This window comes from Sarcophilus harrisii, chromosome 1 (genome assembly GCF_902635505.1).
Source record: "Sarcophilus harrisii chromosome 1, mSarHar1.11, whole genome shotgun sequence".
In the NCBI taxonomy this organism is placed as follows: Eukaryota; Metazoa; Chordata; class Mammalia; order Dasyuromorphia; family Dasyuridae; genus Sarcophilus; species Sarcophilus harrisii.
The window spans coordinates 92,060,576-92,087,391 of NC_045426.1; the positions used below are offsets into that span (position 1 = coordinate 92,060,576).

Consider the following 26,816-nt stretch of genomic DNA (forward strand, 5'->3'; position numbering starts at 1 on the left):
TACTATGTATTATCTCATTTCCTCTTTACAACAGCCCTTTGAGGTAGGTTACAAGTGTTATTCCCGTTTTATAGAGTGAGGAAACTGAGATTCACAGAGGTTAATTGACTTGGCCAGGATCATGCTGCTCGTAAATGCTGAAGCTGGAATTTGAACTCTCAGGTCTTTCCTAATTCCTTCTCCCCCTCCCCCCATTTTTAAATTAAGACTTTATTTTTTTATTATTATTATCATAGCTTTTTATTTACAAGATATATGCATGGGTAATTTTTCATTATTGACCGTTGCAAAACCTCCTGTTCCAACTTTTCCCCACCCTCTCCCCCAGATAGCAGATAGACCAATACATGTTAAATATGTTAAAGTATATGTTAAATACAATATATGTATATATGTGTATATATATATATATATATATATATATATACACACATATACATACACAGTTATTTTGCTGCACACACAAAAAATCGGACTTAGAAATAAGGTCAAATTAACCTGAGAAGGAAATAAAAAATGCAAGCGGACAAAAACAGAGGTAATGGAAATACTATGTAGTGGTTCACTCATTTCCCAGAGTTCTTTCGCTGGGTATAGCTGATTCTATTCATTATTGAACAAATGGAACTGATTCGGTTCATCTCATTGTTGAAGAGAGCTACATCCATCAGAATTGATTATCATATAGTATTATTGTTGAAGTATATAATGATCTCCTGGTCCTGCTCATTTCACTTAGCATCAGTTCATATAAGTCTCTCCAGGCTTTTCTGAAATCATTCCTTTGGTCATTTCTTATAGAACAATACTATTCCATAACATTCATATACCACAATTTACCCAACCATTCTCCAATTGATGGGCATCCACTCAGTTTCCAGCCACTACAAAAAGGGCTGCCACATTTTTGCACATACAGGTCCCTTTCCCTTTTTTAAGATCTCTTTGAGATATAAGGTCTTTCCTAATTCCAAGCACAAGTGCCATAATCTTTCTACTAGCTCGTTGTGCCTCTCTGCGCACTGTCAGAGAAGTCTGATAGAGATTGTATGACTAACAGTTATGGATACCTTAGAAGAGATTCCTGTACTATAGGAGAGATTATTTTACATAGAAAGGCAGCTTGTTATAGGAAAAAATACTAGATTAGGAGTTAGGTGACCTGAGTTCTAATCGTGGCATCAGTAGTTATTAGTTTTATGATCTAACAAGTTACTTCACATCTGTAAAATGGGGATAATGTTTCTTGCACTGCATATCTCATAGGATTGTACTGAGGTCAAATGAGATCATATATTAAAATTCTTTGTAGCTAATTTTTTTAAAGCTGGACTTGTGATTTCATTATAATAACAGATCTCCTGATGAAAAAACTCCTATCAGATACCTGCTTTGCCAATTACTTGCCAAAGCAACTTGGGAAAAATAATTTCCTTTTGTTGGTGGGAAACCAATATGACCAGGAGCCTTATATTCTATGATGTTGTTAATTATGCTGGGTCATGTTTTCACTTTTTTTACTTTATAGTTTTAAAATCTTTTTTTCACAATTTGCCCTGGAGGCAAATAATATAAATTTATATACCTTTGTATTTCAGATTTTAAAATTTTACTTAAATAATCTGAAATACTTTCCTCAGTCATACCTCCCAAAGACATATACACCCATTCATTTTGTTTTTGAAACAAACAAAAAAAAGAATATATTTCAGCCATCCTTTATTTCTGAAAATCATGAAGCATCTGGGAATTAACTGTGGCACTCTTATATAGAGTATACATAGGGCTTTGTTGTTTAATCATTTTTCAGTATTGTCCAACCCTCCTTGACCTATTTGGAGTTTTCTTGGCAGAGAAACTAGAGGGATTTGTTATTTCTTTCTCTAGCTCATTCTGTAGGTGATGAAACTGAGGCAGGCAGAGTGAAGTGACTTGTCCAGGGTCACACAGCTAGTGTCTGAAGCCAAATTTGAACTCAGGAAGATGATATTTCTTGTCTCCAGGGCCAGCATTGTGCCACCTAGCTTCCCAAAGTAAATATTGACAGTCTAATTATATGTCTTTCTTTAAACTGACTGATGGATCTCAGATAAGGATATAGGTCTGTTTATTCTTCAGTAGTTGTCATAATACTCACATCAGAGTAATTTTTTTTCACATAGAAAATTTTATTGTCATTCATCAGTTATGGAAATTTCAATTAAACATTTTTTTTGATGAGAGAAATTTAATAGGATATGGATTTCCTTTACCAAACTTTTAAGTATTTCCCTCAGGAAGCAGTAGTAACCAATTTACATAGCCTTTTTTTAACAACTTCATCACCATCCCCTACTCCACTAGGAGGAGTTTTATCTTCATAACTTTGCACATTCTCTATTTCAACTCTTCTATATCATTTATGTACATATTTTTATTTCCCTAAGATAGTGTACGCTTATTGAGGACAGGACTTGCTTATCTCTGGCAGTATCTAGCATAGAATTCTTGAGTATAGAATACATTTAATGAACATTTATTAAAGTGAACTAAGTTACTATGCTCAGAATTTGACCTTTAAAGAAAACTCATCTTGAATTATTATTAGAGTATTATCTTCTTTTTTCACAAAAAAGATCATTTCTTTTTTTTTTTTAACTAAAGCTTTTTATTTTCACAACATATGCATGGATAATTTTTCAACATTAACCCTTGCAAAACCTTGTGTTCAAATCCCCCCCCCCCTCCTCTAGATGGCAAGTAATCCAATATATGTTAAACATGGTAAAAATATATGTTAAATCCAATATATGTATACATATTTATACAATTATCTTGATGCACAAGAAAAATAAAAAAAGGAAAAAAATGAGAAAGAAAATAAAATGCAAGCAAACAACAATAAAAAGAGTGAGAATGCTATTTATGATCCACACTCAGTTTCCACAGTCCTTTCTCTGGGTGTAGATTGCTCTCTTCATCACAAGATCATTGGAACTGGCCTGAATCATCTCATTGTTGAAAAGAGCCAAGTCCATCAGAATTGATCATTGTATAATCTTAGTTGCCATGTATAATTGTATAATGATCTCCTGGTTTTGCTCATTTCACTTGGCATCAGTTCATGTAGGTCTCTCTGATTATCCTGCTGATTGTTTCTTATAGAACAACAATATTCTGTAACATTCATATACCATAACTTATTTAGCCATTCTCCAACTGATGGGCATCCACTCAATTTCCAGTTTTTTGCCATTACAAAGAGGGCTGCCACAAACATGTCTGCCCATGTGGGTCCCTTTCCTTCCTTTAAGATCTCTTTGGGATACAAGCTGAGTAGACACACTGTTGGATCAAAGGGTATGCACATTTTAATAGCCCTTTGGGGATAGTTCCAAATTGAAGAGACCATTTCTTTATTAAACATTTATTAAGTGCTAAGTATTTAAAAGACCATTTAAAAATCATTCCAATGACATGAAAAAAAGTGAGAATGAAGAAAATGCTTAGATTGTGCAGTAGAAAAAATGCTAAATTTGAATTAAAGGATCTTGGTGTAAATCTTGCTCTGCCACTTATTGCTTGTGTCTCCTTGGGGAGTCACCTCTCTTAGACTCGATTTCCTCTGTAAAATGAAGGGTGTGTGGTAGGTAACCTCTGAAGCTCCTTCCAACACTCAATCCTATGAATTCATGACTAAGCTTTTCCTAGGTATATATTTACCAGCAGAGTAAAATGCTTTTGAATAGCTTTAAATTCAGTCTTCTCATTAAACTTCCTTCATCATATTAGACACATTGCACAGGCCAGAAGCACATTTTTTTTTTGTTCAGCAAATGAGGAAGGAAGTGTGTGACGAAGAGTCTCCTACAAGAAACAAGGGGAAGGGGAAACTAGCTCTTACCTTGGCTTACGTGGGTGGTTGTTTACTAGGCATGCTGTTGTGTGCACAGCTGTGTGCCAGCTAGTGTTTGTTGCCCATTTTCAAAGACTAACACATAATGGAATTTAAAAAAAAAATTTTGGTTGTAATCTTTGAAAAGGAAGCATGAGACAGGAACTAATGCTGTATTGGGAAGCATTGCTGTATGTGCCCTTACACAACCAAGACTTTGGATAGGAGAATATCCTGTTGGGTAACAAGTATATTGTCTGCCTGTCTGGTAGGACTCTCTTTTGTGTGATAGAGGGCCTCTAAAAGAGGGACATATGAAAATATGGTCATTGTTTTGGATATTAAAATGTGGGTAAGTTGAGAATATCCAACCCAGAAATTAGTGAAGAGGCTCTAAGTGATCTGCAAAGTATTCAGCCATGTGATAGGAACTTATATTGTTGATATATGTTATAGTAGGAAGAAGGCAAATTTTGATTTGCTAAAATTTTCTTTTTAGTACCTCCTAAACCTGTCCATTTCAAACCTCTTGGACAAGAAAGAGATTTGCAGCGAATACCTCCGGCACCTCGTAGACCTCTGCCAGCTGACCCAAGGCCATCCAGGACTTTACTATCTGCAGAAGGAGAAACACAAATCTCACCAGACATCAATAGCCTGATTGAAAAGTTCGAAAGCATCTGGTAATTTTGTCTTATTGTTTTCCAGATTGTAAAATAGATGAAAGAACTTGAATAAGTGTCTTGACCTCTTTGGATTTAAGCTTCTTCCTCAGTAAAATAAATGGTTTGTTCTAGATCAAGGATTTTCTAACCTTCTCTGTGTTCTGAGCTCCTCTGGAAGACTAAATAAAGTGATCCCTTTTTAGAATAAGGTTTTTAAATAATTGAAGGACTGCTAATACCAGTTAGAGGTTAATCAAAATAAAGATATAATTTTTCCATGCAACATTATAAAATTCTCTGAAATCTATTTATAAATCCCTTTTATCTCTATGGATCCCAGATTAAGCATTCCAGGACTTGTATTGTTGGTCTCTGAATCTTTTAATTGTATTTTCAATAAATAAAACAAATTGTCATCTTTTCTGGTTCACTTAAATAAGTCAACCATACCCTAGAGCTCCTATTAACTCAAAATCTAAGCCATAATCTTGACTCCTTCACAGAAGCACCGTAAAAATCCAATTGTACATGTCTTAAGCACTTTGAAATACCCAAATGAGAAGGGATATAAAAGTAAAAATTGCTGCTCCTTAATGTAAAAACTGAAGTCTCTTTGGAGACTTGTGTGTGTATACACATTTCATTCTGTTGAAATATTCTTATATATAATACATATAGATAGTATGGTAAAAGAGAAAACATATTGTAATCAGTAGGCTTGTGTTCTATATCTGTCACCAACCTATTGTATGACATTGGGCAAGTGACTTCCTCTCTTTCAGGCTGCTTCCTCATCTGTAGAATGAGGAAACTATATGATCTCTAAGATCTCTGCAAGGTTTGAAAATTCTGTTTGGCGTATTAGAAAGAATCTTAGACTTTGAATGAGAATTGAGTATGTATGACATCCAACAAATCCCTTAACTTTTCTGGGCCTCAATTATATACCATGTAAAATGAGGAAATTGAATAAGATGATCTTTAATGTCCTTCTAAATTCTATGTTTTTGATTCCGATTCTGGTTCTGAACAGAGAACTTGTCTCAGGTCTTATCCTTTTGTTCTATTTTGTATAAGACAGGAAAAAGGGCTGAGAGCTATGTCCTCACCCAGCCTGGGGTCTGGCCACTGTTGTTGGTTTTAATCATTAAAGATTTACGTTTTTGGACAGTTCCCTCTTCTTGGTCAATATGAATTCTTCTACAAGGCTGCTATGTTCTTGATAGATATGTCCTATTCTCTTTTTAGCCTTTAGTAACTTATTGTTTTGTTCTGTGAGCAGATTCGATACATTAGGCATTTGCCCTGACTTATATTGCTGTTTTATGTAGGCATTTCTACACTGAGGAGGTATTTGTTAAGTTTGTGATTGTTTTGATCAGATGCTGTGCCATGCATTGCATGTTCATGATATTGCATTCACTGTATGGTAAACACTTTGACTTCTCACATTCACTATTTTTCTTTCTTTTTTCATTTTAGGCATCCCATTCCTATTCTTCAGAGAAGCCAGTCCCATTTACCTTTTAGGATGGAGTCAGGATTGGGCTCCTCAGCATCTCCAAACGCTGCTGACTGTGAGCTGAGCTTTGGCTCTGGAGACTCAAGTGAGAAAAACAAAAGAGATGGAAGCCAGCCAGCTATGCTGGGCATTGTAGAGCCATCCAGTACAGACTTGGGCAAAATAAGAGAACTCCACATAGGGGATAGCCAAAGCTTTGAGAACTGTTCTTCTGCTAAGCCCAACAAAGAGACCATGGGAAGGGATGGTGCAAAAGCCCCGGCTATTGAGCAGGGCAGCAATGGAAAAATACCTAACCGAGATAGTGGCATTGACAGCCCTTCTTGTAGTGTGGCAGGAGAGACCTTTCCAACTGAGGAAGGAGGAGAGCACAAGAAATATCCCACCCCAGGCCTTCTAATTGAGATAGTGCCTGAAGGAGAGCAGAATGTGAGCTCACCTGGTGACACTCAGAAAGAGATAGCCCAAGAGGCTGACAGTGATGTTGATGAAGGCAGCAGTGAGGAGCCAGAAACTACAGATGTGTCAAGGGGAGAAGACCTAGATGTAGCCAAGGTAAGATGCCCACTTTTTCACATTCATTTGTAGTTTTTTTTAACTCTCCTGACCCCCATTGGGTATCACCAAGGGGATTTTTACCTGGCATAATAATCTGTTGCCCTTTCCCTATAACAACATTCCTATACCATTTCTCATGTCCAGTTCTTTTAATACTATCAGATAATTATTTTCTTTCCCTAAGAATAGAGGGACCATAATGTAGATTGATAGCATAGAAGTCTCCTCTCAAAAATACCTCCCAGCATTTGAAGCATACCAATTGGTGTGTACAATTCTGTAGATTCCCTCCTCATCCAAAATGACTCTTTGGGAGACCACCCAACAGGCTAGAGACTGCTCTCTTAAAATATGACAAGAGTGGAAGTTCAGCATAGTGTAGAGGGCCAACTTTGACCTAAGTCCCAGCCCCACCCCATACATAGTATTTGTGTGACCCTGGAAAAATTATAATAAATTCAGGCAACTCTCTTAGAGAGTTACAGAGCAGGTGATATTAGGGAGAGGGATTTTCCTCTTTTGAAGGTTCCCTCCAACAATGAAATCACAGTAAAATGGTTCCCCTCACCTTTCAAATTAGAGACTATATTTTCTATATATCTATATTTTGGGTATGAATTATTTGGAGTTTTATGATATTCTTAGTTTGGGGATTTCATTAAAACCCAATCTATTTCATCCTATTTATTCTATTTTTTTTTTTTTTTGGCTGAGGCAATTGGGGTTAAGTGACTTTCCCAGGGTCACACAGCTGGGAAGAGTTAAATGTCTGAGATCAGATTTGAATTCGGGTCCTCCTGAATTCAAGGTTGGTGCTCTATCCACTGCATCACAGTTGCCTCAATCCTATTTATTCTAGAAAGCTGTTGGTATTATAAGGTAAAAAGAAAACCGTTGGTGGTGGTCTTTTGCCCTGTTCAGCAGCCAGGACAGAGCTTTGCACTTGATAGATAGGTGTTGATTTGAATTAAATGGGTCTACTAGTTAGAGTGCTTTGAATATCTGTCCTACACCTTAAATTTAATCCAGGTTAGTAAGCATTTATTTAATACCTAAAATGTGCCCAGTACTTCAAAAATTTGCTTATTCATTATAGTATTTTCCTTAGGTGAAGGTTATTGTTTACCATGATCACAGAATCACAAATACAGAGCTCTTTCCACTGTACCATACTCATAATTGAAACACAGTTCAGAGTACAAATGTAATTAGTGGTGGGCTAGGATTCAGAAGACCTGTGTTTTTATCAGTACTTTCATTGACTGTGTGTGATTTTGATCAAGTCAATTAGCTTTTTGTAGCTTCAGTTCTCTTCCCTACGATGGAGATGCAGTCATGTCCACCTTGGGACTTGGTGCTGATGGTGATCTTGTGCCTAATGGAGCTGGTCATCATGGTTCTTTCTGTGTGTCTCTTCTCTCATCTTCATTTTCTTTCTACTTCTCCCTTTCTTTCTTCTCCCATGTGTCTGTTTCCTTTTATTCCTCTCCCTTATTTTTCCCTTCTCCCTCTCTTTTCCTATACTCAAACTGTAGGAAGGGATAAAAAGGTCAGGGATGAGAGCATGACAGCTGGTTATATTCAAGCTATATTCCAAAATCACAGTGTACATTCAAGGTAAGAGACAGCATGATACAAGTAGTTCATTGGATAGAGTATTAGATTTGGAATCAAGAAGACCTAAATTCAGATCTTTTTTTAAACACTTCCAGTGGTCACATCACTTAATCTCTCTCTCTCAATCCTAATTTCCTTATCTATAAAAAGAGATATTAGTGCCTAAGATTGTCACTTGAGATTTAGTTTACATTTTATTTTATTTTATACTTACCTACATATATTGCTTTTCAAGCCCTAAAGTGCTACATAAGTGCTAGCTATTGTTGTTAATATTGATATAGGGAAAAAAGCACTCTCTGGATTTAAAGTTTAAAAAAAAAAATCAGGGTTGCAGCCATAGTTGTGACCATGTGCATGTCAACTAAACTTTCTCACCTATAAAATGAGAATGGTTTTACTACACAGGGTTTTGGGAAAGAAGCCACTTTGTAAAACTTAAAACTGTCAAAATGTGGTCTCTTATTCAGTTGGGGATAATAAACCCTGCCCTGCCTAACAGAGTTATATGAGGATCAAAGAAGAATGGAGTCTTCAGTGATATGTGAGAGGATATAATCAATAGAAAGGAATGATGGGAATCTTCTCTGGAAACAGATGGAATTCATTTGGAATGGTTTGAATGTGTGGGTTAAATCTAAAATCTCTTCTTCTCCCACAAAGGTTGTTCTTTCCTAGAAGGAGCACAATTAAAAACTGATCAATATTTCTTTTTGCCTCATGGTCACTCACACCATCAAAATAAAAAGACCTAAAGCTTTCAAAGACAATACCAAGTTATAACTGGCATTTTGAAAACTGTGTGAACTGATTGTGAGTCTGTAAAGACTAAGTCTTATTGACCTTTTAATGCAGGAAGAAGTACGGGTAACAGTTGGTGTTCTGAGGGTGAGCAATGCTCTGAGTGCAATGAAGAAGCTGAAAGAATAATAATTACTTTACATAGTAATCATTTTGCATTTTTCCCATATGAAAATTTTTGGAGCATGAGCCAGTCATGGATGTGGCTTTTTCCACTAGCAGTCTAAAGGATAGCAAGTTCCCTATATTTTCTCACAGAGCACCTGAGGAAAGGAAGTAAATAATATCATACTTAATTGAAAACTACTGGGGTACCTTTAAGTAGCAGGAAGTAATTACCCAGGTTGGAATTCAGCCAAAACATAGGGCTGTGAAGGATGAGGACTGATTATTAATGGATTCACAAAAGCTGGACATTGGATTATGACTACTCTTTAAAAACAATTTTCTATATGTCTGAAATAGCACCCGATTTTACTAGATGTTACAATGGATAGAGCCCTGGGCCTGAAATCTGAAAGATCTGAGTTCAAATCCAGCTGTGTGACCCTGGGCAAATCACTTAACCCTGTTTGCCTCAGTCTCCTCATCTGTAACATGAGTTGGAGAAGGAAATGGCAAACTGTTCTAGTATCTTTGTCAAGAAAATCCCCAATAAGGTAACAAAGAATCAGACATGACTGAAAATGACTAAACAACATTAGGGGCAGCTGGATGGCTTTAAACAATAGGACATCAGTGGGAACATTTTAAAGAGATTACAAAATTAGGCAGTCTTAGTGACAATTATTTCATGAAGGAGTATTTTGAAAGTCTCATTTCACTCTTTAAAAAGTCAAAAATAACTACGTGTTTTAGATTTTGAATACATGCTGTCAAAAGATCATTTTCATCTTAGGGAAAGAGCTGATCTTTCCAGCTCTGTTAAGGCCTCTTTAAAATGTGCTTTTAAATTTTCCTATTGAATCCTAAAGTCAGTAATCTTAGATTTGGAATGGATTGTAAAGGTCATTTTGTCCAACCTCCCTTTGCATTTTCTAGCTCAATCCCCTCATTTTACAATGGAGGAAACTGAGAATTCTCTTTTTCTTGAACACTTCTAATTATGGGGATCTCTTTACCTCACAAACTAGGTTCCTATATAAGATAGCTATAGCTTTTAAGGCCACTCTTCCCTATCCTGAACCAAAATTTGACTTTTTATAATTTCCATCCTAGTCTAGTTTTGCCCTCTGGAACTATGTCTTAAGTATTCTCTCATCTATATGAAAACCCTTTAGTTATTTGAAGAAAATATTTATATCTGCTTTTATCTTTTCTTCTCCACAATTAATATCCTCTTATAACCTGACATTCAGAACCTTAACTGTTTCAAATATCCTTCACTGCAAACAAATTTCTAGTACTTTTTCTAACAAATGGTCACTGTCAGTGAAAACAGTTCTCAGAATATGACTTGATTAGGGGAGAGGACAGTGGAGACCTGTTTTCTGAATACCATCTTTCTATTTTTGTAATCCTGGATTGTCTTAGCATTTTTAGAAGCTGCTTTCACACCATTGTCTCATATTGAGCTTATGATCAATTAAAAGGTCATTTTCATGTGATCTGTTACCAAGCTGGTACCTACATCAACATTCTGTGATGTGCTCCTATGGCTGCAATATTTTTTTATTTATTTGCACTAAATTCCACTTTTTGGTTAACAGAACTCTAGCCTATTAAAATTGTTTTAAGTCTTGATTCATTCATCAGTTCTGTTAGTTCTTTCTTTAAGATTTTTGTCACCTGAAATTTGACCAACATATACCTTTTGTTCTTTTGTATTTGGCTCATTGATAAAAAATGGTAAACAGAATAGAAGAGCCATAAAAGCCTTTGCTTTTTTTCCCCCATTTAACAGAATCATTAATTAGCATGTCTAATATAATTGTTGATTTGATTACTAATTCACCTTAACTGTGCCATTATCTAGCTGCCATTTCTCTGATACATCCAGATAATCCAGATATCCAGATCTAATTACCTTCAGATGTTGTTAAATGAGTTGCTGAAAGTCAATTATACTATGTCTCAAGCATTTCTCTATTTTGCCAGTCTGGTGATCCAGTTTAGCATGATTTGTTTTTAATGAACCCACATTGATTCTTAGTTATCACTTGTGTAAATGATAATAAACATTTGCTTAACAATCTTTTCTAGAATATTGTTAGTTTAAGGCATCATGCTTCCTTGTCTGTGTTTTCTAGGATCCATAATCTTTTTTTTTTTTTAAGTACAATAACATTTACTAGTCTACAGTATTCTAGAATCCTCCTGTTTTTCATGATTGCTCAGAGATTACTAACAATAATTCCAGACTCCGATTTGTAAGCTTCATTTTCTGTGGAATTTCATTTGTCTAGTCTTGGAGATTTTGGTTAAAGTAAATTATCTAAGCGTACTTTCTTGTTCTTTTTTCACCTATCTCAGTTTTTGTTCTATTTATGATTTGTATTCTACCATTTAAGTTTAATTTGAAATACTGGTTAAAGGGAAAGATAAAACGAGGACTACAGTAGTTCTTTCTTCTCAATGTTATCTTGGTTATTATATTAAATAATACTATCCTTATTCTTTTTGCTTGAACAATGTTAATAAACTTTTGTTGTGACAGCTAGATGGTGCAGTGGATAGAGCATTGCTCTGGAATTGGATTGATCTGAGTTCAAATTCAGCCTCGGACATGTACTAGTTCTGTGATCCTGGGCAAGTCATTTAATCCCAGTTGCCTCAATTAAAAAAAAAGAAATGTAAAAAAAGAACTTTTTTTTAAAACTTTTTATTGATAGAATTCATGCCAGGGTAATTTTTTATAATATTATCCCTTGCACTCATTTCTGTTCCGATTTTCCCCCTCCCTTCCCCCACCCCCTCCCCCAGATGTCAAGCAGTCCTATACATGTTAAATAGGTTGCAGTATATCCTAGATACAATATATGTGTGCAGAATTGGACAGTTCTCTTGTTGCACAGGAAGAATTGAATTCAGAAGATAGAAATAACCCAGGAAGAAAAACAAAAATGCAAACAGTTTACATTCATTTTCCCAGTGTTCTTTCTTTGGGTGTAGCTGCTTCTGTCCATCATTGATCAATTGAAACTGAATTAGATCTTTTCTTTGTCGAAGAAATCCACTTCCATCAGAATACATCCTCATACAGTATCGTTGTTGAAGTATATAATGATCTCCTGGTTCTGCTCATTTCACTTAGCATCAGTTCATGTGGGTCTCTCCAAGTGTCTCTGTATTCATTCTGCTGGTCATTTCTTACAGAACAATAATATTCCATAGCATTCATATACCATAATTTACTCAACCATTCTCCAATTGATGGGCATCCATTCATTTTCCAGTTTCTAGTCACTACAAACAGGGCTGCCACAAACATTCGTGCACATACAGGTCCCTTTCCCTTCTTTAGTATCTCTTTGGGGTATAAGCCCAGTAGTAACACTGCTGGGTCAAAGGGTATGCACAGTTTGATAACTTTTGGGACATAATTCCAGATTGTTCTCCAGAATGGTTGGATTTGTTCACAACTCCACCAGTAATGCATCAGTGTCCCAGTTTTCCTGCATCCCCTCCAACATTCATCATTATTTTTTCCTGTCCTCTTAGCCAATCTGACAAGTGTGTAGTGGTATCTCAGAGTTGTTTTAATTTGCATTTCTCTGATCAATAGTGATTTGGAACACTCTTTCATATGAATGGAAATAGTTTCAATTTCATTATCTGAAAATTGTCTGTTCATATCCTTTGACCATTTATCAATTGAAGAATGGCTTGATTTCTTATAAATTAGAGTCAATTCTCTATATATTTTGGATATGAGGCCAAAAAAAACTTTTGATGTTATTAGCAATTTTTATAAGCTACAACTTGCTCTGTGTTTTAACACTCTTGATACTATCCTTATAGCTCTGGCCACTCTTTTGTATCTGTGCATTTCAATTTAATTTGGCAAATGTTTAATAAACAAATACTGTGTGCAGGACCCTGTGTTAAGCTCTGAGGATATAGAGATTTAAAAAATGACCTTGAGGAATAGCCTTATAGGAAGGGGTTGAAGAGAGTTTCAGAATATCCTATGGCTTAAAGCCTCTTCAGCCTGGTTCTTACCTGTCATTGTCTAAAGAGAGGAAAGATGGAAGGCAGAAAAATTTCCCACCAACATTAAACTTAGTATTTAAGGAGTCACAGTTTATCTTTAAGAGAGCAGTTTCAGTAAAGTGATTGAGTTGGAAGCTAGATTATGAAGTGTTAAAAAGTGAGCAGGTGGTGAGGAAGTTGATACTATTTCTAGGATTCAGCAGTGAAGAGAAAGAACTGTTAGGCATATATAGATACAAGAGCTTGGTGAAATGACAGGGTAATAGAATCATCATCAAAAGAGCCATAAAGGATTATCAAAGGGATGTGTGATTATGCAGGAGGCATGTATTGAGAGACTGGAATAGCAGATGGGTAGCTCCATGTTACATTGCTATCCACATAGTATCAGGAAATCTGGAGGAAGATTAGGAGCATGTTGGGTGGATTTCCCACAGACAATTTATGGGAAGACAGGAAAGTATGGAGAAGTTGTGAGCTGTACCACTAGAGCCAGTTATATACAGTGATCGGATCACAAAATTATTGAGGTGTTAAGAAGCAATAAGATTATTTCTAGCAAAAACAGCAACAACTCATATTTACTTAGTCTTAAAATTTACAAACATTTTGGAAACCATTTCCCATTTCTTGCTTATAATAACTCCTATGAGATAAATAATATGAATATTATCATCTCCATTTTATGGATGAGGAAATGGATGAGCTAGTACTCAAAGCCTGATCCTCTGACTCCATATCTAGTGCTTAGAAACCTGAGCATGTTTTTAGGCTGAATGGAAAGTAATTAGTTGAAAAGGAAAAATTGAAGATAAAATCATTGATTTGAGAGGGACCCCAGAAATCACCTAATCCAGCCTAAAATTCCTTCTGCATTCCTTTTCAAGAAGAAACATCCAAAACAGTTTTCCTTGGTGCTGAAAAATCTATAGCAATCAAATTGGTTACTTAGATCAGCATTTCCCACATTAATCTGGCCACTTTGGGGGATTTAATATATTGGCAGAATTGAAAAAAATCCTTCTTTGGGGAGATTGAACTATACCAAAACATAAAGGGTAGAAAGATTTTGGAGTGAAAAGAAAATCTAGTGCTACTTAAAAACCCTATTAGTACTAGTTTGATGTCAGAAAGAAATGAGATCCTCAAGCCATTAAGTAGTTCACAAAAGGACATTTATTTAGCTCTAACGTGGGTAGGATATGTAACAAAGATATGGTAACACTTAGGCTTGGCAGATGCAGGCCTTACATTCTATGAAAAAAAAGTCTGTTATGTAAAGCAGGGCATGGTGATTTAGGCAGGCAGTCTTCAGAAATCCATGAAGTTGGAGCAGCATCAAGTCCATATAGATGAGACTTTTATTCCCCTTGTGACTAAAAAACCACATCAACACAGCCAGAGGTTGCTAGGAAGCTGCCTCAAGGATCTAAGGGCTTGAGCTTTACCCACCTCTGAGCTAATCAAGTCTCGGCTCTGTCACCTTTTGAAAGTCTGGCCTAATCCATTATAAGGAAAGGAGATTAAAGAAAATCTTAGTGGTTATTGGTCCCATTGCTCTTATTTTTATAAATGAGGAAGCTGAGACGTTAGAGATTATGTGACTTGTCCAAGATTACATGAATGGCACGGCTATAATTTATACCCAATTTTTAGGACTCCATTTCAGTTTCTTTCCACTGTAACATGCTAATCCAGAACGTTTCATATACATTTGAAGAAATTTAAGGCTTAAAGAGGGAGAAAAACTTTATTAAGCTCACCCAGATAATAAGTCAGGGTTAGAACTTGAACCTAGATCTTTTGCCTCCAAGTCAGAATACTTTCTACAGAATCCAGGTGCCTTTCTAATCAAACTCTCTATTTGTAGATATTCCTAAAGGCTAACATCTCCTTCTTTGATCTCATTCTTAGAGATGACTTTCCTAATTTTCCTAATTGAGATGGATATCATGCAATGGGAACTTTCTGTTTTAAAAATTTTCCCTATCTTTATGTATTCTCTCCTTGTTTTCTGTCTCAGAAAATGAGAAAAATCCTTATAAAATGAGAAAATGCATGTAAAAGTACTTTGTATAGTAGAAAGTACCTTATAAATGTCAGTTATTATTATTACTATCCCTTTTTCTTACCAAGGATAAACCCTGCCCTCAAGGGGCTATGAAATATATAGTCTTCCCTTGGTTGATGCAGACTATTGCCCCCTCTATACCATAGTAGACAATTTTTGTTAGTTGTTGTGACCAAAAATTTTCTAATTTAGTGTCTGGTCCTCCAGTAAAGACCTATTTTAGACTGTTCCCTGGAATAAAAGATATGTAGTCCATTTCCAACCCCATACTCAAAACCTTTCCATCTTAGAGAATATAGCAGTACTTCTCTGGTATAGCCTTGAAGAAGTCAATCACTTCCTAGTACTATGGAAAAAAACATTAGAATAAGATTTGGTAATAGCCAAACTTCCCCTATCCTGAGAACCCTGGGATTTGATCTATGTTGTCTAACTTTTAAAAAATTATCCAGTTTCAGGGGCAGCTAGATGGCACAGTGGATAGAGCATCAGCCCTGAAGTTAGGAGGACCTGAGTTCAAATTTGGCCTCAGATACTTAATACTTCCCAGCTATGTGACCCTGGGCAAGTCACTTAACCCCAATTGCCTCAGCAAAAACAAAACAAAAAAAATTATCCTGTTTTTGACCTTTCCTTTAAAGCCAAGCTTTTTTAAAAAGTCATCTACAGTTTCATCAGTGTCTCCACTTCTTCAACAGCAAACATTTGTTGATGCCTACTGTGTTAGCAGCTCGTGAGATAAAGAATTTAGATATAATACTATCTGTTCTTCCTTAACCTCTTGCAAACTGGCCTAAGCCCTCTCTAAACTAAAACTTCTCCTTTGAAAGCTGCCATTGCTCATATTTTGTCAGCATTCATTATGGTTAACTGCCTCTTCTGTCTTGAAACTCTCTCTTCTAGCTTCTATTACATTAAACTTTTCTTCATTCTTTCTTTTTTATCTGTCTGGATTGTCATCCTCTTCCCTTACCCTAACTGTAAGAATTCTCTGAATATCTCTCCTAGACCCTCTTCTTCCCTCTCTACAAGGTCTTCCTTAATTACTTCATTTATTCCCCTGGTTTCAACTACCTTCCTTTTGTAGTTGAACCCTGATTTGTATCCTTAGTTTTGATATCTTGCCCGAGTTCATTACTGGTTTTTTCAATATTTGCTGGGAATCATTATCATTATTTTGAAGCCACCTCAAACTAAACTCACCATCTCCTTCCCCTTGACTTCATCATTGTTACTGATGGCGCCATCCTTTTTCCCAGTGACCCAGGCTCAAATTCCAGCGTCATCTTTGACACTTCCTTCTTCCTCTTTTTCCACATCCTATCAGTTGCTCTGATCTTTCAATTCTACCTCTTTAATACCTTTCATAAACGTTTCTCCTTTTCTTTCTCTCTGAAACTGCTCTGTTCCTTAGTATATATTACCTGGACTCTTGGAGAAGCTTCCTAACTAGTCCACACCCTCTCATTCCCAATTTTACAGATAAGGAAACTCGGGCCCAGAGAGGTTAATTATTCTGTTTAAAATCACCTCCATTCTAAGTGCAAGGATTCAAATTCAGATCCTTTGACTCCAAATCCAGTGTTTTCTACTAATTGTACTGAATCAATTTATATAAAAGTCTTCTCCCTCTTTTTTTCCTGGGTGGTACAGATCTTTTTGTCTAGCTGTAAGCCTTTGAGCCTAAGGCATATCTTTTGTTAGAATGACAGTGCTTTCAGTCCTGCCATTAGAGAATGGCATTAGGTCAGTATTGGTTAAATGAAAAGAAGAAGGGGAGCCTAGTTGTTCCAAAACAAAGTTTCTACACTTGATTTGTGATGCTATTACAGTAGCTCTGGCAAGAGCTCACTTTTGGTGGTGACCAGAGAAAATCTAACATTTTACCCTCAAATAAAAATAAATCAGCAAAAGCAAAGTCACAGTCCCTAAGCTACTTTCTAGCCACAATCACACACCCGTGAATATCCAAAGCAGTGTGAAAGCCCTTGAAGTACAAACAGTGGTTAGAATATGCTTCCTGGGACCAAAGTTGAATCTTCATTTTTCTCCCTCCTCCCACTCTGGCCTTCACATTTCAGAACAGTTTCCACTGCAGGGATTGGGAGCAAGATAGGAGACTGGAGGAATATAAAGAAAGCATATGGAAGGATTTCTAAAGGGTCAAGCTTAGATTTTCAAGTTTTTGTTGGAATGGTAAATGTCTGCACTCTGTGCACCATGCAGAACAAAAAGTAACCACAGCTTTTAGGTGTTTCTGCTGTAAGTACAGACAAGCCAACATGCATAGAATGACCTTTTCAGTCACTTACATGGGTGAAGCTAAGTGAGCAGTGTCCAATTTACTGATGGAGAAAGTAGTAATGTGTGATGGAGAAAGGGAACTGTGATCAAGAGGAATAAATGCAATGAAAAAAACACTGACCACTTTTGGTAAACTTATTCATCAAAGAAGTATTGAGTTCCAGCTGAAGGTAGGGCCCTGTGCTTGGTACCAGAACAAAGAGAAGATCATCATTGTGGGGTGGGAGATTTGGGAAAAACTTTATGTAATAGAAGTAACAGATTTCAAAAACAATTAGGGTTTATATTTGATTTTTGAGGAAAAAAATCATTTTTGTTATGAGTGTATTATATTTAATCTTATTCTTTGTTTCTTGATATTACATGGTAGTTCCCACAAGTGGCAAGTGTTTTTCTTAAATTGACAGTATGATTATTTGAGAGACTTGAATATAAGTTACAAAATCACTGGATTGGAAAACAGAGATAAGTTCTAATTCCCTTTCTGATATGCATTAGTTCTCTGCTGTTGGGCAAACTACTTATCCTCTTTAAACTTCAGTTTTTTTATCTGTAAAATGGAGATAGTGATATCTAATAAGCATATCTGCGTAGGTATACTTGTGATACCTATATCACGGAACCACACTGCGAATTGAATGAATAGATGCTATACTAACATGTTTTGTAAATCTTAAAGTACTATATTACTGTCATCTATAATAATGATCATTGTTCTTTAAAATAATGGATTTTATGTTAAATTTTAAAGTTTACAAAGCACTTTAGCACAGTATTTTATTTGATCCTTATGATCCTTTTATTTTATATGATCCCATGTAACAGTTACTAAAGATAGTACTATTCATATTTAATTAACAACAGTACTATGAATAATACCTTTTAAATCCTACCTTATATCCTATCAATGAGTGTCCACTTTTCAGAACCATCTTATAAAGAAGTATTTTATCTGGCAATGTTGAGATTTTTGGAATGTTATTAATGATATCAATAATGACTGTACAGCATTTTGAGGTTTACAAAGCATTTATGTGTATTTTCTCATTTGAAACTTGATTGTGGTAAGAGGTTGGTCTCAATAGGATCATTTGTCTCTTCTCCTCAGTGTACTGATCCACAGAAGTTATTCAATATTGCAAATGAACTCCTCCATACTGAAGAAGCCTATGTCAAAAGATTGCACCTACTGGACCAGGTTGAGTAAACTTCAGTTAAAATGATTTTTAAAATTCTTTCTTACTTCAGCACTTTGCTTGAAGCTGAGGCCTTTTTTTTTTTTAAATATGAACAAATGTTCTTTTGTTTTAAATTATTATAGTTTGTTTGCTTGGTTTTTATTTTCCTTGTGTTTATTTCACTTTTGATCTTTTTTGTGTATGGATATGCAGCATGACAAATATGGAAATATATTTTGAATTACACGTGTTTAACCTAGATTGGATTGTTTACTGTCATGGGGAGGGGGAGGAGAGGGAGAAAAATTTGGAACACAAGGTTTTGCAAAGGTAAGTATTGAAAACTATCTTTGCATGTCTTTGGGAAAATAAAATACTATTAAAAACTACAGAAAAAACCCCAATATTATAGGCAGACTGTTTTGGTGTTTAGGGAAAAGAATAATCAATTTGCAACAAACAAAAAATAAAGCCAACTCTGAGATCTAATTTCACTTCAGACACTTGTGCTGTCTGTGGCAATAACTTTGCTTCTCTGGATCTCCATTTCCTCAGCTGTAAAGTGAAGGGCTTTGACTCAATGCCCTTCTGATTCTATAATCTGGTCTTTCTCTGTTCGGTACATCAAGAAGGTTATGTCTCAACCTGCTCTTAAGGAATGGAGCCCTCATTGATTAACACATCCTCTTGTTATTGTAGGATGTAAGAGATGATTTCTTCTTTAAGAAAGGGAAGGGGACAACAAAGGATGAATATATTTAGAAATGATTATGAAGTGGCCAAAAAATTATGTATCAATAATTTTAAAACATATAAAATAAAGTCTCTTATTTCAACTTGAAAATCAAAGGCCAAAGATTAATTCCTTCTGCAATCTTTCCACTCAATGTCCAGTCTTCTATCCTATATGATCTTGAACCATTTTTCAGAATAAAGAGGAAAGGCAAATAGTGTAATGTTCCTTCCTTTGTGCAGGAAGTGTGTTAGAGTGGGAAGAGCCCAGCTCTTTGAAACCAGGAATTAGATGGATGATTTTGGGCCACTTGTTCCCCTTTCTGAGCAAAAAATATAAATTTTTTCCTTTTGCGTAAATTGAGAAAAATAATCACCCCATCTCTGCCCTTTTCTTAGGGCTTTTATAAGGATCAGATTAAGATTATGGATATGAAAGGTCTTTGTAAAATATAAAATATAATAATTAGCTCAATAAATAAAAAAACCTCAATATATACACATGCATGTGTGTATATATATGTCTATATATATATATATAGACATATATATATGTAAACAACTGTGTTATTTGTGTTGATTTTTAATTAACTAGAGAAGTAAATATTCTGAAGATTCTTTTTTATAAACTATTTCAGGCAATTTGAAGGCAGATTAAATGTCATTCTTTTCTTTCAGATAAGCCTGCATTTTCTTAGAGATTTCATCCATTACTACACTTTTGTTTCTAATGTAGAGTATTCCTTTTTTTTAAAAAAAGTTTTAACTTAGCCCAGGTCCTTTTATTATAAATCTATTTGCTTATATCATACCATCTGAACTTGACTGCAACTTGCCTTTAAACAATGTACTCCCTTCAACCAGTTTAAGTGATTAAAAAAAGTTTATGGCTAAATACAAATAGTATTCCTTTTTAATCATGGAATATATTTGCCCTGAAAGCAAATATGTACATTCTAAAGGTTTTTTCTTCACAAAGCAAATAATTTGTCTTAAGTGGAAATGAATGATCTGAACAAATTTCATTCGGTGATTTCTTGGTTATTCAACTGAAGGTTTTTTGCACCAAGTTGGCAGAAGCTGGTATTCCATCTGAAGTGACAACTGGTATCTTCTCCAACATTTCTTCTATTTATTGTTTCCATGGACAGTTTCTTTTACCAGAGCTGCAGACTCGAATTACTCAAGAATGGTGAGTACTGATCTCAGGTTGACATTGAAAGAATGATAGAACGTTTGCTATTTATTTTGGGGGAGATTTTACAAATTCTTTCTGAGCAGTTTTTTTCTCCCTGTGCATGTAATATGTGTGGAGTGGTCCTGAGAATTTATTTAATTCCCTCTGAAGACTTAAGAGTAGCTATGAAACTCCAAGACTTTATTATAAGTAATTCAATAATGTTACTTATATATACATTATTGAAATTTGTACATATAGATAGATAGATATAGATATAGTTAATTTATTTTAAGTGTCCACTATAACAAAGCATTGTACTCAGTGCTGGAAATACAGATATAAAAAAATGATGCAGTCCCTGCCCTCTGGGAGCTTACTGGGGTATGGGGATATAACATGTACATAGACAAGTTTAGCATAAAGTGTAATAGTAACAAAGCAAAGATCAAGCATTCAACAAGCATTTTAAAGCACCTGTTGTATGCCTTTATACCACACTAAATGATAAGACTACAAAAGAAAAAGATATATTCTTTGTCCTCAAGGAGCTTACATTCTCTTAGGGGAGTAATGTATACATATAAGTATATGCAAAATAAGTATAGATTGATTTGGGGGAGAGGGAAGTGCTAGCAATTGGAAAGATCAGGAAAAGCCTCTCATAGAAAGGGCTCCTTCAGCTGAGCTTTGTGATCTAGTAAGTACTCAGGATTGTAAGAAGTAGAGATTACTTTAAGTTGGGAAAAAATGGAATGCTTCCTGAAAGATGAACTATCTGAGCTGAACCTGAGAAGGAGGAAGATTTTGATGATCAAAGAGGAAATATATTCCAGACATATATTATTTCACAGAGCCAGATGATGAGTTGTTAAATTCAGAGAACAGCTCCAGCTTACATTTATAAAACCTGCAACTGTGCTGTTTGTTGAATGGTGACATGCCTAATGATCCCTTTCTAAATAGGATCATTTTGATAGTTTTGTGTTGGTAAAATGTAGCACGAAACAGTGGTGTGTGTTTCCTCACCCTCTAAATAAATCCTTTTTCTATGTGTCATACTGCCTGTCTACCTGCTGGGCAGAGCTTCCCCACCCTCTGATGATCAGATGATTGCTCCAGTTAACAACTAAAGGGTATTGCTGTTGTGGGATTAATAAGGGTTTCTTACGAGGGGTGAATTTCATCACTCCTTAAAATTAGATTTGCCAGTAGTCTGGGTTAGATCCTCTCTGCTTTCTGGGACATGACAAATCAGTTTTGCTTTCAGTCCTTCTTTCCCTCTCTCATTATTCCCTTACCCCCTTTTTCTTTCTCCCTTCTCTCTTTCCTCTTCCCATGACTGGGACTTGGTGTTTTGGACAGTTGACTTGTAATAGTCCTCGTTATACAGATTATTATGTGTAAGAAGTTTGTGTCTCCTGCCTAAGTCAGGGAAAGGCAGTTTGTATTTATGAAGCTTTGAAACTTTGCCTTCATAAATGAGTTCTTTGAGCTTCATTTGTACAATGCTCCCAAACCATACTGTATGGTGAAGGGGTGCAGTGAATAGAACACCACTCTTGGGTCAGGAGAACCTGACTCAAACCTGGCCTCAGACATTCGCTAGTTGTATGACTCTGGGAATTTCAATCCTGATTCCTCCCTCCCATCCCCAAATTAAAATGAATGGTGAGCACATCAGACTTGACACAAATTCTGTGCCCTTAAGCAACATGTATTCATTTGTTAGTCATTAACTCTATAATCTCCATAGAGAGTTACTTTCTAGGGCTTTGAAGGAGAGAAATTGTTTGCCCATCTTATTTTTTAAAGATGATTCTTGGCCCCAGGCAAGTTCTTTCTCCTCTCTAACTACACCCTCTTCTCCCCCATACTACATACCTTAGACCTGGAACATCTACTTGCTTCTTATTTCCTATTGTCTCTACACAGAATTTCTCTTCCTTTGTAACAAAATATAGTCTCCAAGCTTCTCCTAACAAGTCTACCAAAGTCTCTCAATCTTTAATATATTTGTTGCCAATAACCACTGGGAAACAACTGAGCTAAAACATGCAAAAATTGGAAAAGATAATAAAAAATAAACCTTAAAAGTCTTAGAATCCCAGGTGACCATTAGAATGTAGAACTTAGCCTCATATTTCTTTGTTCCTGTGAACTCCACCATTCTAGCATATTATACTATTATGTCAGATACTATAGTATTATTACAACATTATTATACTGTTATATCAGTGTTATGTCATTAGATGGATACATTCTTCATCACACTTTCCCAAGCATTATAATGTTACAACATATCACACTTATACTGTCATATTCTTATGCTGTCACATTCTTATACTGTTTTTCACAGTATATACTATATGTCATAGTATCATGCTATAGATTATATTTGCTGTAGCAAAGTTATTCTTAAGCCATATGTTATAGTGTTACATATGTCACATTGTTATATTGTCTTTTACATTTTTGAATAGAAATCATCATAATCATCACTTTGTTAATGTCTTCTGATGTACCAATTGCTTTTTATATTTTGGGAGATGGGATAGAGTCATTCTCCAATTTTATTAAGATTTCATTCAGTCAGATTCAGAATCTAGGCAGATGTTTCCATATCTTTGGCAAAGCAATCACATTTTGCAGCTAACAGTTATATCCTCTGTATATTACTAACTACTAGAAACTTTGACCTTTTATTTACTGCCTAGTTTTATTGCAAAACAAAAACCTAAGTGTGAAGAGTAGGTTTTCTGCCATTAAAAAACCCATATACTTTGACAATTCAATGGATCAATGATCTCACCAATATGAATGCTCCTGCCAACATTGCAAATTGCAACCTTTCTCCCACTCTACTAACATTTATCCTGTGTAAGTCTTGCCAATGATCTTCCCATAGTTTTTCCTTAGGACATCACTCAACTTCCTTTAAATCTTTGGAGTTTGCATAAATTGCAATGGAACAAACTAGCTAACTACTGTTTTACCCTCACTCTTATATCTTTTTCCTGTCTACATATTTAGGCCATTCTCTTAAATGTTTAAGGAGCTCATTTAGGAAGCTCATTAAGCTCCTGGGCTTAATGTAATAAGCACAATACTATTTACAGACAGGAAATGAAGAGGGCCTCACCATATTTAGAGAGTCACCACTCAGTTTGGACTCTATACTGGCTTCTTCCATGATGTTGGCTTTTAAGATGGTTGCATTTTCTTCTTTTATACTCCACTTATTGATATTATTTAAATAAGATTATCTGTTGTTATATTTTTCATGCACATCATATTATTTTGACATATGCATGGAAAATACCTTATTTGAGATGGTATTTTATTCTACCAAATAAAAGGTCTTTCAAAAAAAAAATAATCAGCAAACAATAAACACAATGAGATCTTGTGGGGTAATTTTCAGTCAATTATATGATTGTTCAGATGTGATCTGCTTAAAGAGTAGCATTTTGAAAACTTTCCTGTTCCCTTCAGTTTTCATCCAGGATCACCTTGTTGTGTCTGTTGTGGTGTTTTTCTTCTTTATAATATAATGGCTCTCTCTGGGAGCAGGTTTCTTGGGGAGGTTTTCTGGAGGCAGCCTTAGTTTCAGCTAAAAGTAATAATCACTCCAAATACAGCCAGCTGATAAAAGTTCAAACATTTATTTCTTATCTCTTTCCTTGGGCCCGGTTAGCTTAGAGGCCTATCTCTCTGCTTGCTTCCAAGAGCTCTTGCAGATTGTCCCTTGCTTCTGCCTCTGCTTTCTTCAGCCTCCAGCCAGCACAGAGGTGGAAAATGGAATGGATCTGACTCCTCTGGCTCAACTCCGAATGTCTCCAGCCAGCATCAAGGTGAAAGTTGGAATGAATCTGTCTTGCCTCCAAGAGAGGGCTTCTGGCTCTCCCAGAGTGCTCCGTGTCTGTCCCAGAATGCCTCTGTGTCTGTCCCAGAGTGTTCTTTGGCCCTAAGAGCTTCTTGCTTATATGAGCTCTCTAAAGGTGTGAACACAAGCATTGTTTCTATCAGTTCTACTTAGTACCTTGTTTCAAGTTCTGGCCCATAACATCTCCTTGTAAGATCAGATCAATCATATTGAACCATGCTAAATTAGATAATTATTGTCTCTATCAATTCTAATGACTTAACAGCTTGTAAAGATTCTAATAGTCTGTAAGCTGTCTTTTGAGATTGTTGTAGTGATGGGGAAATAGAATTATGAGTTACCATTGAAAAATTTATAATAATAAAGCTCATGACTTTTTCTAAGCATTTAATATTCTCCCCTTTTTTAGATTAACTTGAGAAATGATTCTTCAAGGTCTTCAAAACTATGTTAACTCCAACATAGACCTCCTTTATGCGTACTTGATCTAATCTAGCTTCTCTTGCATTTCTATTTCACCATGAAATATATCTCCAAATGTGTTGATTCCATTACCATTGATAGAGAAAAGTATTTGTTTTGGAATTCCTCATAGATTTTTTCCCCTTTTGATCTGTTCTTTTCAATTTTTATCCTTTTGAGATCACTTTGCTCACTTGACTCTTTACTTCCTGTAAAGGCAAAGCTGGCTAGAGTTTCTGTAACCTTGTTTTCCCCTTTACTGCTTCTCAGTTGAGATTGTGCTAATTAAAATTAAATCCAACAAATATTAAGTGCCTACTGTGTACAAGATGCTTTGTTAGGTGCCAGGAAAGATGAAACTATCCCTACTTTCGATATGCTAGTTGGAGGCAAAGAGAATAAGTGTGGTGCAAGGAAAACTTGGGGAGTGACAGGCTACTATTGGCTATATCTGGGAAGGCACCATGGATGTAATAACATCTGAGTTTAGCCTTGAAGGAAAAGGAAGATTCTGGAAGTCAGAAATGAAATGGAAGTTGAATCCAGGTGTGGAATAAGTGTTTTGCACATAGTATTGTATTGAATTCCAGTCAAGAAATCTCAGTTTGATTATATGAAGGAAAGTATTGTGAAATAAGGCTAGAAAAGCAGGTTATAGCCAGATTGTGGGAAACTTTAAATATCATTCTGAGAAGTTTGTATTTTACTTGATTATTAAGTAATGTGGAGCCACTGCATGGTTAGACCTCTGCCTTAGAAAGATGACTTTGGTAAGTATGGAAGATGTATTGAAGAAGGAAGAAATGAACGAGAAGTAGGTAATTTAAGGAAGAGTTGCTAAGAACCTGAATTAGGATGATGACCATGTAAATGAAGATAAGGGGGCAGATTCAAGAGATGATATTCCTATTGAATTGAAAAGAAAGGGGAAATGCATTTAATAAATTCAGTGTGGCTGCAGAGGAAGTTCTCTGATGACCTCTGATTTTAAAAGAACATGTACAAAAGATTAAATATGGAGACTACAGCCAAGAATGAATACAGATAGGTGACTTTGGACTTATAGAAGGAAGACTTCAAACTCAGATGTGCTGGGGTTTTTAATAAACTGTAAAACACAATAAAAAGGGGGTTGTTTGAAAAAATAAGAATGAGAAAGGGGCAAGTATATTACTTGTCTATTTTATGATCAGTTTAGCTCTTATCCATAGTCCTCTTTACAGAATTGTCTGTCATTACTTCAGGCTAAATAGTTAGCTTCCAGTTTTTGCCATGCTTCAGGGCTTCATTGGCTGTCTGGGTTCATGCTTACATTGCACACAATACAATCCTAGAATCTCCAAAATGGGAGGGGCTAAAACAAGATTACCTTTTCTTACTGCAATGTCAACCATGCAATCACAGCTGCATATACTAGCAACATTTCTAAAGCCAACTCAGATAAAATTGTGATGGATACGTATTTAACAGAATGAATAAAAATGAAATGAAACATAGATAACAAGTCAATGTTCATCTCCTAGGGATCCTACATGAACAGGTTAGTAGCCCTGGTTTCTATTGGAGTTTGACTCTGCTGTTCTACAACATCCTGGACATGTCTAGTGACACAGGACTCCCCTCATCCCATGGCAGCACATTACAAATAGATCGTTTGCCTTTTTTTTTTTTTTTTAAACCCCTTGTGTTACTAATTCCTTAACACCTTGTGGATCGACAAATTCAAGACCATAATTCTCAGCATATATCTTTGGCACACAAGGTAAGTCATTCAAGATGAAAGTAAATATAGAATAAGAATAGCTTTAAAAAAAAAA

General features: G+C 35.6%; 1 protein-coding gene across 4 annotated transcripts in view; it reads left to right on the forward strand.

Annotated features, from left to right (window-relative positions):
- FGD3 (FYVE, RhoGEF and PH domain containing 3) overlaps positions 1–26,816 on the forward strand; it is a 189,073-nt gene that overhangs the window by 105,398 nt on the left and 56,859 nt on the right. For 3 of the 4 annotated variants that reach the window (XM_031961088.1, XM_003762189.4, XM_031961096.1), the window contains exons 3-6: positions 4,374–4,557; positions 6,022–6,616; positions 18,673–18,762; positions 20,530–20,666. In XM_031961088.1, coding sequence (XP_031816948.1) covers positions 4,374–4,557; positions 6,022–6,616; positions 18,673–18,762; positions 20,530–20,666 — 1,006 coding nt within the window. Of the gene's footprint in view, positions 1–4,057; positions 4,227–4,373; positions 4,558–6,021; positions 6,617–18,672; positions 18,763–20,529; positions 20,667–26,816 lie in introns of those variants that run through there. The other variant, XM_012543405.2, reaches the window with a different exon arrangement.